The following is a 17,382-nucleotide window of genomic DNA, read 5'->3' as shown; positions in this document are numbered from 1 at the left end:
GGGGGGCTTAATTACCCCGAAATCATGGTATCCAGTCTTACAGTGACAACTCCTTTATTTTTTTATCAATAGCCACCAAACTTTTAGGAAATCTTTTACTACAACATATGCATACAATGAAGTATAGAAATTACCCTGGTGATATTTTTCAAATTAGAGGAATATTTTGTCAGAAACTAATATTTGGATATTTGTTTGTCAGGTTTGAAAATTATTTTCAATTTGAGATTTAAAGCAAATGTTTATCCTTTAGGTCTTTGTATAAGAATACATATACTGCACATCCCCTGAAAAAAATAGCCAATTCCAACAAATTCTCTGGAAGATATCACTGTTAGAGTATTACTAATATACTGAAATCTCACAATTTGAGAAATCTCAAGTTAAAGATAACGTAAATGTGTAAATTCATAATATGAGGGCAGTGTTCAGATCATACTTTCTAAAATCCACCAGGATCATACAGAGAGCCCTCAGCTTGCTTCTTCTTGTCATCTTTCTTTTTTCTTTTGCCTCTCAGGACCTTTCTCCTTCTTTAAGATGCCTCCTTACTTTTATACTCTGCAAGCCGAACTCTAGAAGTATCCTCAAGGCCACAGCCTGCTTCCGTATATTTGCCGGCAGGGATTTTGAGGGCTTCCAACAGTCTTAGTACAAAGCTGTATCCCATGTTAAAATGACATACAGCATCATACAAGCCCAATTCCAGAATATCCCTGCCGACATGCACCTCCTTGGGCACTCGCTGCCAAATCATTGCATTCAAACTCTCATTCTGGTTCTGTGTTTTGCCATGTAGGCATTTCCCCAGCAGACTGGCTTCACTTAGCCTAACATATACTGGCTTTACCTTGGCCAGTATCTCCAATGGCAGACCAGCACTGTGCTTAAATGTATTGGTGTGGTCTGCTTTGTCTTTCTGATATTTACACCAGCTTGTGCTTCCAGTCGGGCAGTGGTCATGCAGCACTCTGGCTTCATTAGAAGCACAATGCATAAGACTAGCATGAATTGCCTTACGCATCTGCTCCAAGTTTCCAACATTAGAACGTATGGCAATGCCATAATAATTCTGTAGTTTGTCAATGAGTGCATCGGTTAGCTTGCCTTTGCTGCCTAGACCTGGGGTGTCACGTTTCAGTTTTCGAAGGGAGTCACCAACTCTCTTCTGTACGTGCCCAATACACTCCTTTTTCTTAACTATAATATTGTCAGCCTCATAGACTTTCTCAACTCTATTAAAGCTTTTGCAGTCGCCATCACCATAATATTCAGTGTAACGGATATTGTGGGTCTCTACAGAACGATTAAAGATTCGCTGTACACCCTCAGGCTCCATAGCAGGTGCAGAACCCCTGAAGTTGGCCTTGCAGTCGTTGTGATCTGCCTTCCACAAACTGTATTCCTCGCTATCCTTATCTAGATGATCATGCAGCTTGCATTGTTTGCAGGACACCGTAAGGGCCTCTACATCAAGAACTTTCCCTGTGTCAATAGAGATGCCGGTGACACAGCCGTTCAGAGATGAAAAGCCCCTTCTCTGCCAGGTGCCATCGAATGAAGCACCGCAATTGGTTGGCCCATCCGATGTATCTGCTTTAAGCTCTTTTGCAGAATCACCCATACTTTTGGTTGCAATTTCCTTTACATGCTTCAGCAGTGTGCGCGAGTTTTTAGTGAATGCCCTCGTAGTAGGTGGTGGCGGCATGTTCATAAGTAAACATAACTTTCTGGCTCCAGTATGTCCCTTTCCGAGTATTCTCATGCTGTAAACCGGTCTGCGATTCACTTCATAACTTTGCCCTTGAACTTTCGAAGTATAAGTGATATGCTTCCAGTCACAGTTCTGGCAGGTTAGACGTAGCTTCGAGGCACAACCCTTCCGGTTGTGCTCGTCTTCCCCGAGCACGAGGCAGAACTCGCCACAGTCACCACATCGTAGCAAAGCGAAAATATTGCTAAGAATGACCATATCCACGAAACGATACCCGGTCACCTTAGCATCAGATACCTTTGCAGTGGATTGGGAAGGTTTAGGCACTGTATCTGCCTCGACAGCGGTTTTCGAAAGCTTTCGAAAAGAAGCAGATTTTGCAGGATTGCCTTCTTGAACAGGCTCCATGTCAGTCGAACAACTCGGTTCGTTTCGACTCATTAGGACTGTTTTCAACTCTCTTATACTCGCTTTCCTCTAAATTGAGACTTCCTGTAAAGCGGTTCCCACAAAAACGCCGCTTTTTGCGTCTCTGGTTAGCGAATTTAGGCATATTTGAAGAGTAAAATGGAAGGTTGTATTTTAATTTGATGTTGAAATGTGAAGATCGATATTTAGGAAGGTACTGCATGTAAACTCTCTTGTTAGTGATCTATTCAGTCACGTGGATAAAACACAGGGAACCCAAACAAGAGAAAATCGAAAACACCATCGAAATAGGCCCTTTGAAATCCGACTTCTAGATCAAAACAAATTGCAAACAGACCGGTTGCCCCTAGCAACGGCTCGCCAACATTTTTTAAAAGCTGAATACTATAGGAAAAAATATATTTTCATTTAAATTACACTAGGGCATACATTTCAAGGATAAATAACGGTAACTTTGAGACGAAAATATTTTTTTTCACAATTAATTCAAATTTGGTAAATTTTAGGGTATCATACCGCCATTGAAATTTATCTTAAATATAATTAACTGAAATTGATATATTGTTTTATATGGATATTTATTTTATTTTTATCGTAAGGGACCGACCATTTGATGTCTGACATGGGAGGGTAAGGGACCGACCATTTGATATCTGATGGGGAAGGTAAGGGGCCGACCATTTGATATCTGATAGGGGAGTGTAAGGAACCGACCATTTGATATTTGACATGGGAGGGTAAGGGACCGACCATTTGATATCTGACGGGGAGGGTGAGGGACCGACCATTTGATATCTGACGGAGAGGGTAAGGGACCGACCATTTGATATCTGACGGGGAGGGTGAGGGACCGACTATTTGATATCTGACGGAGAGGGTAAGGGACCGACCATTTGATATTTGACATGGGAGGGTAAGGGACCGACCATTTGATATCTGACGGGGAGGGTAAGGGAACTACCATTTGATATCTGATCTGGTAGTGTAAGGGACTGGCCATTTGATATCTGATAGGGAAGGGACCGACCATTTGATATCTGACGGAGAGGGTAAGGGACCGACCATTTGATATCTTATCGGGGAGTGTAAGGGACCGACCATTTTATATCTGACGGGGAGGGTAAGGGACCGACCATTTGATATCTGACGGGGAGGGTAAGGGACCGACCATTTGATATCTGACGGGGAGGGTAAGAGATCGACCATTTGATATCTGACGGGGAGGGTAAGGGACCGACCATTTGATATCTGACGGGGAGGGTAAGGGACCGACCATTTGATATCTGACGGGGAGGGTAAGGGACCGACCATTTGATATCTGACGGGGAGGGTAAGGGACCGACAATTTGATATCTGACGGGGAGGGTAAGGGACCGACCATTTGATATCTGACGGGGAGGGTAAGGGACCGACCATTTGATATCTGACGGGGAGGGTAAGGGACCGACCATTTGATATCTGACGGGGAGGGTAAGGGACCGACAATTTGATATCTGACGGGGAGGGTAAGGGACCGACCATTTGATATCTGACGGGGAGGGTAAGGGACCGACCATTTGATACCTGACGGGGAGGGTGAGGGACCGACCATTTGATATCTGACGGGGAGGGTGAGGGACCGACCATTTGATATCTGGCGGGGAGGGTAAGGGACCGACCATTTGATATCTGACGGGGAGGGTAGGGGACCGACCATTTGATATCTGACGGGGAGGGTAAGGGACCAACCATTTTTCTTACAAGAAAAGAAACCTCGTTTCCCCAAAAAAATGCCGAAAAAATGCTACAATCCACGATAAAATTGGGACACTTCGCACACGAATAACCTCCATCCCTCTCCCCCCGATTAATATTAGTTAGAGGATGTGATGATGCGAATAGCCCCTAGGTAATTTTTCTCCCTCCAACACTGATTGAGGGTGAAGGGAGATCGTCCCCGTTAATCGTTGCAGATTGTAGCATAACTCGGGGAAGGCCTAGCGCTGGGCTATTTGGACAGTCAAAAACCCAACGATCCTCTTTTTTTTTTTTTTTTTTTTTTGCAAGCCAAACTTTGCATATTTGTTTTGTGAGAGCTTTAATATAAACAATCGTGCTTTTTTAAAATTCTTTTATTTTTTAAAGCTTTTTTTCAGAAGCCCCTACCCTCCCCTCCCCCTTAATCCAGTCCCCAAGACTCTTCACGTCCAAGATGGCGGCGAAATTGCACCACAAAATGAAACAAAACAAATCAAAACGAACTGGTGAAAGAAAGACACGACAATCTGCGCGAGCACTGACAAATCAGGTAAACGGCAATGGCAGAGGTTCCTATAATATTTCACTCAAGAGTGAAAGCACCTTACAACAAACTGTCCAACTTTTACGAAGTAGATCTTGATATGCAAGAAGGCGTTTTTCCTTCGGTTGAACACTATTTCCAAGGAATGAAATTCATACCAGAAGACCGGAAACATTTCACAAAGGGTGGTAAATTTGATAGTCTCGCTAAGAGTTCATGGCCTGTGGAAGTATCTAAAGGTATCGTAGCGAAGTCTGCAGGTTCAAAAAGCGGCAGTGCAAAGCATGGTTTGACTCTTGTCGGTGATGCACTCGATCAAAATGCTTCGAAAATTCGCATGAAAAAAGCTCTGAGGGTAAAATTCTCCAAAGAGCCATTTCGAAGCCTGTTACTTGAGACAGGGAATAGATTACTAGTGCATATCCCAATGCGTGGACAGCCTGACTTTTGGACTGCCAGGTTGGATAAAGCGAGCGGGAGGATCATAGGTGAGAATACAATGGCAATGGTTGTGATGGAAGTTAGAGACGAGATGAGAGCTCAGCAAGATGACGGGACTAGAATGGAAGATAGCGAGACTGCAGGTACATGAATACGAGACTATCTGAGACCAGAAATAGTAGCTTAGGGATAACAAGAAAGACTTCTCCATGAAACTCGATACAAGACAGGGACTGATAGAAAGTGATACAAGCATCAGGTAAAAAGTTTTAATTTTTGAATTGACAAACAGACAATTTGACTAGGGGGTGGATCTAAGGAGGGAGGGACCTCCTTCCGCCCACCCCTCAGAGTAAAGAAAATATCTATAAAAAAATATAGGCTGTCAGTATTGTCAATTTCTTTCACGCAAAGCATTAAAGCATATTGCGTGATAGATACATCTTCATAGAATAGTGCACCCCTCACTATGCATTATTAGAATAATCTTCCCCATCTCATGATACTCTTATATTTTCTTATATCATCTGGTGAAAATTTGGATAAAAAATGATCTTTATAGCCAGTGGTGACATATATCTTACATCACTGCTTAGATCATCTGACATGTTTGGCTCGAGGGTATAGCAAATGTCTTGCTTGTTTGGGAACCTGTTAGTACTGATATTTCTTCTTGGCCTTTCCCTCTTTGAGCTCAAGCAAACCTTTGCCAGATGGTTCTTTTTGTGGCACTTTGCACATGTCAAGCCATAAGCTTTGCAGTTTCCTCCAGTGTGATCATCCCAAAATACTTGCAGTTGGTGATTTCCTTGTTTTCTCTGGGGCTCCTAGAGTGGAACTTGGTAAAGTGCAGTGTTTTAGAATTGTTTTCCATTTTCTTTAGTTGTATGGCAGCATATTCGCTTGTGCGGAACATGTTTATTGCCAAGTCGATTGTTAGATGCTTTTTTCTGAGGAGTCTCTCCCTGGTGTCTTTATACCGATCACAAGCCTGTCCCTTATCATTTCAGATCCTTAGCAGGCCACGTAAGATTGGGGGGGGGTGTGGGGGGTGGGGCACATTATAGAAAAATTAAATAAATATTATTTAAATATTAGGGGGGCAGGTTGAACTTTGTAGAGAAAGAGATAAAAGCTTTCATTCGGCTCTAAAACAGTGGAATTGAAGATATATCTTTCAATAATGATTTTTTGGCCTAAAACTCTTCTCTTAGTTTGTCTAAAGTAGCTTTTGGATCTGCTCTTTATGGCTCTGTGAGAGTGAGGTTCTTGAGAACTTTGTAGCATTCAGTTCCCACGGTTGTGAATAGTGTAGCAACTATAATAGCATTCGTTTTTTGTTCATTTCTGTAGCTATTACATAGTTGTCTCTATTGTCTCTGAATATCTCTCAGTTGGAGGCTTAATCTCCTGTCATTTGCATCATCTGGGGCACAGGACGCGAATTTGCCCATGTTGTTTTTTTATTTTTCACGATTGCTTCTGAAATTAAAAATGGTGGGTATACTGACACCATGTTTTATTCGTGTTCTGTCTCTAGTACCGAGAACCCAGTCCTTTTTACAACGGTCACAACAACACAGGGATACCACCCACACAGGTATCCCATAACAGGTACTTTGTACGTGTTTCGATGTGCAGGCAAATAGCTGTACGCTCGCGTCTTCGTTGCTTGAGCCTCGGAAAATCATCGAGGAAAAACAGATCGATAACATAATTATGGAACTCTTGGATTGGACTCACCTTCGATTTCTAGCTTCTTATCAAATCCATAACATTTGATGATAATGGCGAAAGTTTAACAGCCTTGTAAGATGTGATATATAAACCACTCCATCCCTCCCTAGCATCACTTTACACCTATCAGTAGTCTTTTTTTCTGTTTAAAATTATATAAAATATTTAAATTAAATGAGCAATAAGAACAAAAAAATGATATTTTCTGTATATTACTATATATACCATTACATAATGTTACGATATGTAAGATAAATACACATATTCCATATATTTCTATAATACTATAAATGTATGCGTTACGCTATGTAAGTATTTAATTAAGATTACTGGCAGGTCCTCTCCAACTCCTGTGCGTGGTACATTGGAAATTATTTCTGTTCGTCTAAGCGCAGCGCAAGAGAACAGAACTGCAAATGGCAGTTCTGTAAATGTGGACTTTAAAAGCACACTAGCATACAAATGGCACCAGTCGGGCAAAGACGGGACGCTAGCACAGTCTATTAGCCGCATGGCATAGCCGGTTTGCATCAGTTAAACTTTATCGGCAAAAAACCCGGCTATGCCATGCTGACGAGTCCTAATAAGGACGAAACAGCTGTCCATGGTTGCCGAACTGCACGGGTAATAGACTGTGCTAGCGTCCCGTCTTGGCCCGACTGGTGCCAATGTGTGTATGCTAGTATGCTTTTAAAGTCCACATTTATGTATACATACTCGCAAGAATAGTTTGGCTATCCGACGGAGTTTTAGACTAGCAAAGGTCGCATGCGTGATCCGCACAATTATTGGCATCACGCTAGTCCGGTCGCAGCTCTAGATCCCACATGGATCTAAGCTGTGGTTTAAAGCACTTCGTTCGAGTCGAAGTCGCCCTGCAGTTTTTTTGCCGATGAAGTTTAACTGAGGCAAACCGGCTATGTCATGCTGATGAGTCCTAATAAGGACGAAACAGCTGTCCATGGTTGCCGAACTGCACGGGTAATAGACTGTGCTAGCGTCCCGACTGGTGCCAATGTGTGTATGCTAGTGTGCTTTTAAAGTCGGCAGTTCTATGAACGAAGGAAACCATGTGTCTCTACCAAATGCTAGATAATATGAATATATCATACAATCAACCATTATAGGTTTGGCTCTGACTTTCCTGAACTTTATTCAGCTCTAGCCTCCTCCGCACGCATCTCGAGTCTCTGTCTTTTACTTTTTCAGTATTTATGTGAATTGGGGTTCTAGTGGCGAATTGAACCGGAAGCCGGAAGAGGGGAGGAGAGGGGACAAAAGCAATGAGCCATCCATTATGCGGTTTGGCTCTGACTTTCCTGGACTTTATTCAGCCCCTAAGTTTTAGGAATAATTATTACCCATAAGCACCTTTCGGGCGTAGAACTACCTTTTGCCGTTTGCATTTTTAAAATGGGTGTATAATCGCTGCCAACAGGTTGCGCAAGTAATAATGAAGTGAAAGAGTGAATTCAAGGAGGTGGAACATTTCCGGTTTTTTTTAAAGACTGGTATTGAATGGAAGGAGGGAATGCTTTTTTGGGTTAAATATAAAAAAAGCAGTAGTACGCCGACCAACGCACAAGGGATGACTTTGTCATAAGGTTCCACTTTTTATTGAATTTGGATCGTTGTAAAAATGCGACAACCAGTCTAAAATGTGTCTATTTATTTTTGGCACAAAAGAATTGCTCAAATTCCAAAACAAAAGCAGCTTTCAACTGCGTTTTGTTCTTTTTCACGGCTCACTAGGAGTTATTCACGCCGCTAATCGAGCCTACGATAATTTCGTGATAATAAACATGTTCTTATGGCGATAATAGCCCGCAACAATAGGACTAAGTGACTTTATTGTAATAGCCACCCGTATGCACCTATTTATTCAGGCGATTTTTCAATCCATGTACAGAAAGGTTTAGATAATCGTCTAACGCGTAGACGTAGAACTGAGTTTTTTTTTTTCTTTCTGTGTGGGCCGTAGAGACGCAGAGTGAAATTATCAAATATCTCCTGGTTTTGGCAGATGTGTCCATCCCCCAGTGGATTTACGTAGGGGCAAGTTTACGTTAAGCTACAGGAAAGCCTAGATAAAGCCGGCGACGACAAATCGACTGAGCTTAAAGAAGACACGGGCAACATGTCGTGTTTCGAACTTTCTCTCCCCTTTGACAATTTCTTAAAGCGACATCAAATATAAGGTTCTTAGCGATTCGGGTGGCCGAAGACGTGTATATGTGTACAGAGAAGACTTTGGATGTCGAGAAGAGCAAATATATTTATTATTCTCCGTGGGAACCTGCTGAATAAGGACTTCTAGGTTCGCCTAGTAAAAGGGTAAGCAACCCGAAACAAGATCCGATGCGTGAAGAGCTTAATTTACAACGAGCTGAAAATTATCTGTGAATTGCAATTTACACAGTGACATACATGCATCGCAGCCGCTGAATTTATTATAAAATCTGCGGGATTTCAAAGACAAGAAAACAATCTTTTGTCTGACTTGTATGTGTTTGACGCGCTGTTAAATGACCTCATATCCGAGGAAGGAATTCGCCGGTTCAATTTTATCCAAGAAGTGAGTAAGTAGGTCGCCATGAATGAATTTTCGAAATCCGAAATCCCTTGTGGGCGAGCAACTATGTATGTAATATCAGAGAAGGGTCTTGAAATAGGGCCATTTGCTTTCGGCATGAGGACGGAAAACAGAATCCTAAACCCAATCGCTTCCAACATGTACTTCTCACGAAAAAGCAGAGACGCTGGGCAGAGCTCGACCGAAGCTACGAAACCTAAAGCAGGGAAAAACGAAGAAAAAAAGTTGCGAATTGTTGATCTGGCGTCGTCGTTGCCAAGCGATGAACTAGATAGAGGAATACGAAGCCGCTCTATGCGAGAGATGGAAAATTCTGGTGTATTTATGGGAAATTTTCGAGCGAGAAATTTTCTTCAAAGTAGAGGGAAGAAACGAAAAGAGAAGCAAATAGACGCTGAGGAAAAAAGCGAGAAAAGTTCTGCTTCGAGTGGTGAGATTTTGAAGCAAGTGCTCACCCCAAAAGAAGATGATTTCTCGGCTCAGAGGCAGTTTATCGGATATTTAAGAGAATTGAGACTTAAAGGTCTTGGAATTGTCAAAGAACGGTTCACTGACAGCGAATCTCTGACGTTTGAGTTGAGTAAACTAAGAGCGCGTAGGCTGAACATAAGCTTGAAAAACAAAGACACAGAGATGAAGCAATTAAAACCAAATCATGAATACAACTTCCCAAAGAATGTATTTTCTCAAGCTGTGAGAAAGAATCATTCCGTTTCGAAAGGCTTAACTTTACCTGCGGTGAAAACCGAGCAAACAACAACACAAACTACGCCGAGTGAGACATCTAGACAACAACTCACAAAACAGCCACCGAAGAAAAACAAAAATATGCAAAAAAGGACTGCAAACGAAGCATTAATTTTCCTAAGTCCAAGGCTTCAATATTGCCCCACAAGAGCAGAGACAGCTGCCAAAATCAACATCAATTCAACGCGGGAAGTAAGTGGAGCGGAGCCGAAAGTAAGTTTGCCTGCGGTTATCGATAAGCGAACCGGATGCATGCACTCTGTTCCCGGCGAGGTGGCTTTGCAGCTCTATGACTACAACCGCTGGTCAAGAAAAAGGAACTTTATTAGAAGAAGTAGCTCGAAAACTAGAGCTCAGGCGAAGACTGTTGTCAGTGTATTGCCTGCTATTTCGGAGGGACAAGAACGAAGGAAAACGGGGCAAATGGCTTGATATAAAAAAATACGTTCTATGATATATAGTAGTACTGTAGCTTATAACCAGAGCTCAGGTATTGCCTGCTATTTCGGAGGGGCAGGAACGAGAGAAAATGGGGCAAATGCTTGATCAAAAAATAACCTTTGGATTTTGATAATAGATTCATTATATAGTTACGGCGCCCGCGCACTCTCGTTACTCGAAGCTGGCCCTACATTTTTGTACAACCCTAAACAAGGCAATAGTAGTAGTAGGGTAGGTATGGAATTAGCCTGGCTGTTGCGGGGGAATACTAATTTTGCGGGTGAATACATTATCTTGCGTTCAGTTCCGACCGCCGTCGTATAGTCCAGCTGCGACTATTCCGACGGCCGTCGCATCTATTCTATTCATCCGACGACCGTCGCATCTATTCTATCCGACGTCCGTCGCATCTTTCTATTCATCCGACGACCGTCGCATCTATTCTATCCGACGTCCGTCGCATCTATTCTATTCATCCGACGGCCGTCGAAGGACCGCTATTCAGTTCCGTAGGTCAATTTAGCGTGAACGTTAAACATAACCTGCCTATATTACTACCATACCTACCCTACTACTAATAGTTCGCGATGAAAAACTTCCACATAACGTTGCATAATTGTCTAATTAATACCGCGTTATCAATAGGGGACTTATCGAGTGTCGATTTTTTTAATTACTTCAGGTCAGTAAGTTCCTGTGTGGTCCCCTTTTTTATTTTTTGTAAATAAAAATGCCAGATGTTGGGAAAAGATACACAGTCTGCTCCTTACTTACTTATTTATTTTCATAATAAAATATTTAAAATATAAAGTAAACAACATAGAACCTGCCGCAGAACTCTTTTAAGAACTATAATCATAAATTAAAATGACTTGATTTGGGAAACAACAATTTCCCTCAATTCGGTGGATTTCTTGATTATGATATACAGGCCACAGGTAGCCCAGGCTCACTCTGATTATAGAAGATTTAACAGGGTTTATAAGCGACCATTAGTTTGCCTAAATCTGGTCAAATATCCTGACTTTTTCATAAAGACATTTATGGTTGCCGGTCTTACTAACCCATGTCCTAATTGGCCAATATAGCATATGTCTGTACAGCAAAACTAATTTCTCTAACTTCGCTATTCGCCCTTTATTAGATCTTCTATTCTGGCCGTGAGCCCTGTGCGTAGTAGCCATTCATAAGTATAGTATTCTATGAAACAACACCTTAAATATTAATTGTTTATAAAAAAGGCTTTATATCTCACGAAAAAAAGCTACAGCATCCAACAAAACATATTTTTGAAACATTTTCATTTCCTTTTCATTTTGAGCTTTTTCCTTCTTATTTCAAAATGTAAATTATAAAAGGTTTTTGATTTATTTATATAGACAATATAAATTTTGGGGTATTCTAATAACACGGGAAAATTGCAAGTAATTGAATATGCAAAATCGACCGTCTGTGTTTGAGTTAAGCATTTGTTTAGTTCTTCTCGCCAAAGTTGACACCATTTGTGTGAGTAACAAAGCATTTTTTCTGTGCTCGAGTTGCTACAATCTTTGTGCCAATTCTTATTTCCAATTGAAAAGGGCGGGGTCGATTTTCAACCGTGAGAATTTCTATGAAAAAAAAATTTGCTACAGCTTAACTTTGATAAAAACAATAATAAACATGCTAAAATTTTCAATTATATTGACATGATTGATGAGAGATGATGATGATGATGATGATGATGATGATGATGATTGGGGTTAAAGGTGTATCAAGATATTTGTGTCATATCAATCTTGTTATGTAAGGTGTCTTTTTTCTACCTCGCTCGGTCAATTCCTTATTAGAACAATACATATTGGAAGTTGTGTTTACTTCAACTACGATTACTACTACTATATTGCAGGCCGCCATAATGAAAACAAAATGAATAAAAAGGCCGAGACCCAAACGTCACAGCTTACCGCGCGCTCGACCCAGGCTCATTTATGTACCGTTTAGAGAAACAGCAGCCATTGATAATTATACGCCTTTTTACAGTACTTGGCTTCCTGTGTTAACAATTTATAATTATTTATAACTTCATAAATGATCGTCAAAAAAGCCATCATGATTTAACATCTTTGGTCACTATCTCACTAGCTAACGGAAGGAAGGTTGAGGGGAAGGAGCGTAGTTGTCTTTTGTGGCAGCCATTTAGAATAGGCCCGAGTCCCAAGGATCCCTCGTTTACAATGCGCAGGCATTGGCGTGTGGTCCAGTCTTCCATAAAACAGTTAGATCAAACATATCAAACATATTCCCCACGGATAGTGTACTTCGTATGCATTGCCTTATATGGGCATTGATGCCCATATTTAGAAGAGCTAAAGTTTACCCGCTCCCTGATCTCCATAAAACATGGTGAAAAATGCTGATTCCTTTCAATTTGAGACTCGAGGCAAAAATGTGTCAAAAAAACTTTATCGCTTGGTCAAATCTTTATCACACAAGTCTTGAAAAGCCCTTAGACCCAGGCCTCCAAGAGATTGGCCGAGCGAGATTTAAGGTCACCCAAATATTGATATGGAATATGTAACAGGCAACTGAGAAAAAAAATATGCACTAAAAAACATATCTCTTCTATAGTGGAACAAACACAGAGAAATGGCTGCGACAAGTAAGCGAGGGGAAATAAAATATTTCATTAAAAAGAGTCCCTTTCTGGCATATAAATTTCCTTGCTGATTTGTAAGCGATGAATAATTTGCTTTTTATTGTTGTTATTTACTGCCAAAAGCCGAAGCGCGCGCCAAAAATGCACGTGGCTTTTTAGATTAAAATACTAAAAAAGTTGTACTAAAAAAAAAGTATTTTTAGTGCAATCCTATTATAGTCGGTGACCGCTCTTTTTTAAATGAGCCGTGGATTCGATAATCAAACTCATGCCATTGTGGAGTTTTAAAGCCAACTTCACACCAGCATAATAATCACTACAGACATACAGTCTTAATATTAGTTAAAATCCTTAAGTAAACAAAACACGAAGGACACAGTACACGACTTGTACAAATGATCAAAAATCTAATTGAAAATTTCACCCATTATACATTATGTATATGCTCAATTTTCAAGCGCAAAAGTCTATTCTATCTTTCCCTTACATTTTTTCGACTGTACTATTTGGCAAACGAAACATATCAACACCTTAAAAATATTCATCGCTTTTGATCAATAGAACTCTCTGTTTTGTTGTGTTTACATAACCGGCGTCCCCTTACAGTAAACAGTTAGTTTTATTGAAAAGGGATTAGTTGTAGTTGAAAGCACAATTACTGGAGGCTTAGCGATGGTCGAATAATTGAATTCTCTTATGGTTTGTCGCTAATAGATTCAGAAGTTAGCTCTTGACTCTTGTTAAGTTGTCGCAGCAGACGAGGATATATGTACATTACGAAATTTCGGATGTACAAAGGTCTCTATTGAGACACCAGCCAACGCGGAAGCCCTCCCAACTGCATAATAATTCTCTCAGAATTATTTGTATCGAAACATATGCGCGTGCCTAACAGTTGGATATTCTGACAAAGGCGGCTTTCAGTCAAATCCAGGCGAATTCGAGCATAGCGGACGAGAATTAAATTAGGCGCCTTGCTCCAGATCTCTGGGCTATTGTGCTAGTTGGAAAGGAAGCGAAGCAGAGACTTGTTCTACTTTTTGGATTACTTCGGCTTTAATCGTCGTTTTTATGAAAATTTCCCTGATTTGTTCTCTCGACGGTGAAGAAAAAGAGCGACTGTTTTTTTTTCTATCTGAAATATATCAATCCTTGATACTCCTTAATACTATTTATCTGGCCGTTTCATCGCAAGAGAAGAGGAAAAGCGATCTGTTTCGCTATATATGTATTACCTTGGGGTTGACAAGTTGATATTTATTGAACTTGGCTGCTAAAATTATGCTGAAGACCTATCATGGAACATTACCCTCCCCAAGTATTTGACATGAGCAATGCCCCTGTGACGAGATACGGACTTGGCCACGTGAATCAAATACTAGAGGAAGAGCTATCGCACTTACGCTTTCTAAAGACGCAAAAGTTGAAGGAAGAAATCGTAGATCTACGCAAAGAGAAATCGGAAGTTGAAACTCTTAAGGACTACCAAAGACGTGCAAAACACGCTAGCTTAAATACGGCAAAGTATCTCGAATGTAAATCATCTATTTTGGGCCCTTTTATTGAGAACACAAGAGATGTTGGCGGAAAAGTTATAGATGGGTTTCAAGACCATCTTCGAAGAGAGAAAAGAATCATTTCAAAGGGCGAAATGCCCTTTTTTGAAGTCAGCCCAGACGGTCTTGCATTGTCGAGATTGTCTCAGATCAATTGTCCAAGCAGCGTAGGAATAACAAACTTGATTCAAGCTGATTCTAGTGAGCAGAATTTGAATCAGCTCAAAAGGCAACAAAGTTTTGATAGAATCCCGAGAAAGGCGTATAAGACTGGACAAAAGCTTCCTTTAAGAGCCGGGACTGGGACGTATTGCACCAAGGAAGATGGGCCGAAATTAAATGATCTTATCAGGGTTCAATGTGTTGAAGTGAAAGACGGTTCTGGAAATGCAGAGAACGGTAAATCAAATCGCAGTAAAACCAGGAAAAGTGAAAGAGCCAAGTCTTTTCATTTGGCTTGTACTAGAGAATCGGTGGAGTATAAATCGTCAGAAAGTTCTGACGAAGATGGACAAACATTCTGCACATGCCCCGTGCGCTTACACGAGCGACAATTACAAATTGGCGGCAAAGAGCTCGCGCGCGAGCGTGAAACGCAAAATGGCGGGAACAGTCTCCTCTGTGCTAAATACGAGAAAAGAAACGATGTAAGAAACGCATTTTTCCCAAGCATCGACAATCTTCCGCAAGCAAAAAGATCATCAAAGGGACCGCATTGTGACGAATGCAAAAAACAAATCGAAGAGACAAGACAACAGAATCTAAAAGCAATAAATGAAAGAACAAAAGTAAGATACAAATTTCAAAGTGCCGAGAACACAGCGAAGGCAAAGCAAGAAAAACAGCAAGTAAAACCTAAAAATGCTAAGCCAGAACAGACACAGGAACCCACTAAGAAAACTCCCCGTTTTCCCATGCTTGAGTACACGGCGTACGTTGACAATGAAGGAGGCTGCTATATCCTACCGGGGGCATTCACACTTCAAGATAAAGACTATAATGTCTGGTCGCGTAAAGTTGTTAGGACCCAAGGTCGAACTTCGACAACAAACGATTTACCGAGTTTAGTTGGTGATCCCGAGGCAGAATAGTTACAATTCAAGGGACATGGACGCGTGAACAGGGCATTTTACTCACCTATAATGCACGTGAACAGAGCATGTTACTCACCTATAGTGCACGTGAACGGGACATGTTACTCAACTATAGTGCACGTGAACAGGGCATAATACTTACCTATAGTGCACGTGAACAGGGCATGTTACTCACCTATAATTTAGTTGGTGATCCCGAGGCAGAATAGTTACAATTCAAGGGACATGAACGCGTGAACAGGGCATTTTACTCACCTATAATGCACGTGAACAGAGCATGTTACTCACCTAAAGTGCACGTGGACAGGGCATGTTACTTACCTATAGTGCACGTGAACATTGCATGTTACTTATCTATAGTGCACGTGAACAGGGCATGTTACTCACCTTTAGTGCACGTGAACAGGGCATGTTACTCACCTATAGTGCACGTGGACACGGCATGTTACTCAACTATAGTGTACGTTAACAGGGCATGTTACTCACCTATAATGCACGTGAACAGGGCATGTTACTCAACTATAGTGTACGTGAACAGGGCATGTTACTCAACTATAGTGTACGTGAACAGGGCCTGTTACTCACCTATAGTGCACGTGAACAGGGCATGTTACTCAACTATAGTGTACGTGAACAGGGCATGTTACTCAACTATAGTGCACGTGAACAGGGCATAATACTTACCTATAGTGCACGTGAACAGGGCATGTTACTCACCTATAATTTAGTTGGTGATCCCGAGGCAGAATAGTTACAATTCAAGGGACATGAACGCGTGAACAGGGCATTTTACTCACCTATAATGCACGTGAACAGAGCATGTTACTCACCTAAAGTGCACGTGGACAGGGCATGTTACTTACCTATAGTGCACGTGAACATTGCATGTTACTTATCTATAGTGCACGTGAACAGGGCATGTTACTCACCTTTAGTGCACGTGAACAGGGCATGTTACTCACCTATAGTGCACGTGGACACGGCATGTTACTCAACTATAGTGTACGTTAACAGGGCATGTTACTCACCTATAATGCACGTGAACAGGGCATGTTACTCAACTATAGTGTACGTGAACAGGGCATGTTACTCAACTATAGTGTACGTGAACAGGGCCTGTTACTCACCTATAGTGCACGTGAACAGGGCATGTTACTCAACTATAGTGTACGTGAACAGGGCATGTTACTCAACTATAGTGCACGTGAACAGGGCATGTTACTCACCTATAGTGCACGTGAACAGGGCATGTGTCTCACCTATAGTGCACGTGAACAGGGCCTGTTACTCACCTATAGTGCACGTGAACAGGGCATGTTACTCACCTATAGTGCACGTGAACAGGGCATGTGTCTCACCTATAGTGCACGTGAACAGGGCCTGTTACTCACCTATAGTGCACGTGAACAGGGCATGTTACTCACCTATAGTGCACGTGAACAGGGCATGTTACTCACCTATAGAGCACGTGAACAGGGCATGTTACTCACCTATAGTGCACGTGAAAAGGGCCTGTTACTCACTTATGGTGCACGTGAACAGGGCATGTTACTTACCTATAGTGCACGTGAACAGGGCCTGTTACTCACCTATAGTGCACGTGGACAGGACATGTTACTCACCTATAGTGCACGTGAACACCCACCTACATTACCGTGAACAGAGCTTTTTTTTCTAACTACAGTGTACGGTGTGAACAGGGCATGTTACT

The 17,382-nt window shown here is 41.5% G+C and overlaps 2 protein-coding genes across 2 annotated transcripts; one reads left to right on the top strand and one right to left on the bottom strand.

Moving 5' to 3' along the window:
• Window positions 1-37: 37 nt before the first annotated feature.
• LOC125560664 lies at window positions 38-2,413 on the bottom strand. The gene has a single exon (XM_048722708.1). The coding sequence runs from the start codon at window positions 2,153-2,155 to the stop codon at window positions 536-538; it is 1,620 nt and encodes a 539-aa protein (XP_048578665.1). The 5' UTR covers window positions 2,156-2,413; the 3' UTR covers window positions 38-535.
• Window positions 2,414-4,307: 1,894 nt separating this feature from the next.
• Window positions 4,308-5,426, top strand: LOC5512917. The gene has a single exon (XM_032382397.2). The coding sequence runs from the start codon at window positions 4,441-4,443 to the stop codon at window positions 5,014-5,016; it is 576 nt and encodes a 191-aa protein (XP_032238288.2). The 5' UTR covers window positions 4,308-4,440; the 3' UTR covers window positions 5,017-5,426.
• The last annotated feature ends 11,956 nt before the right edge of the window (window positions 5,427-17,382 follow it).

Source organism: Nematostella vectensis, chromosome 15 (genome assembly GCF_932526225.1).
Source record: "Nematostella vectensis chromosome 15, jaNemVect1.1, whole genome shotgun sequence".
NCBI lineage: Eukaryota > Metazoa > Cnidaria > Anthozoa > Actiniaria > Edwardsiidae > Nematostella > Nematostella vectensis.
This window is presented reverse-complemented; position numbering and strand designations above follow the sequence as displayed.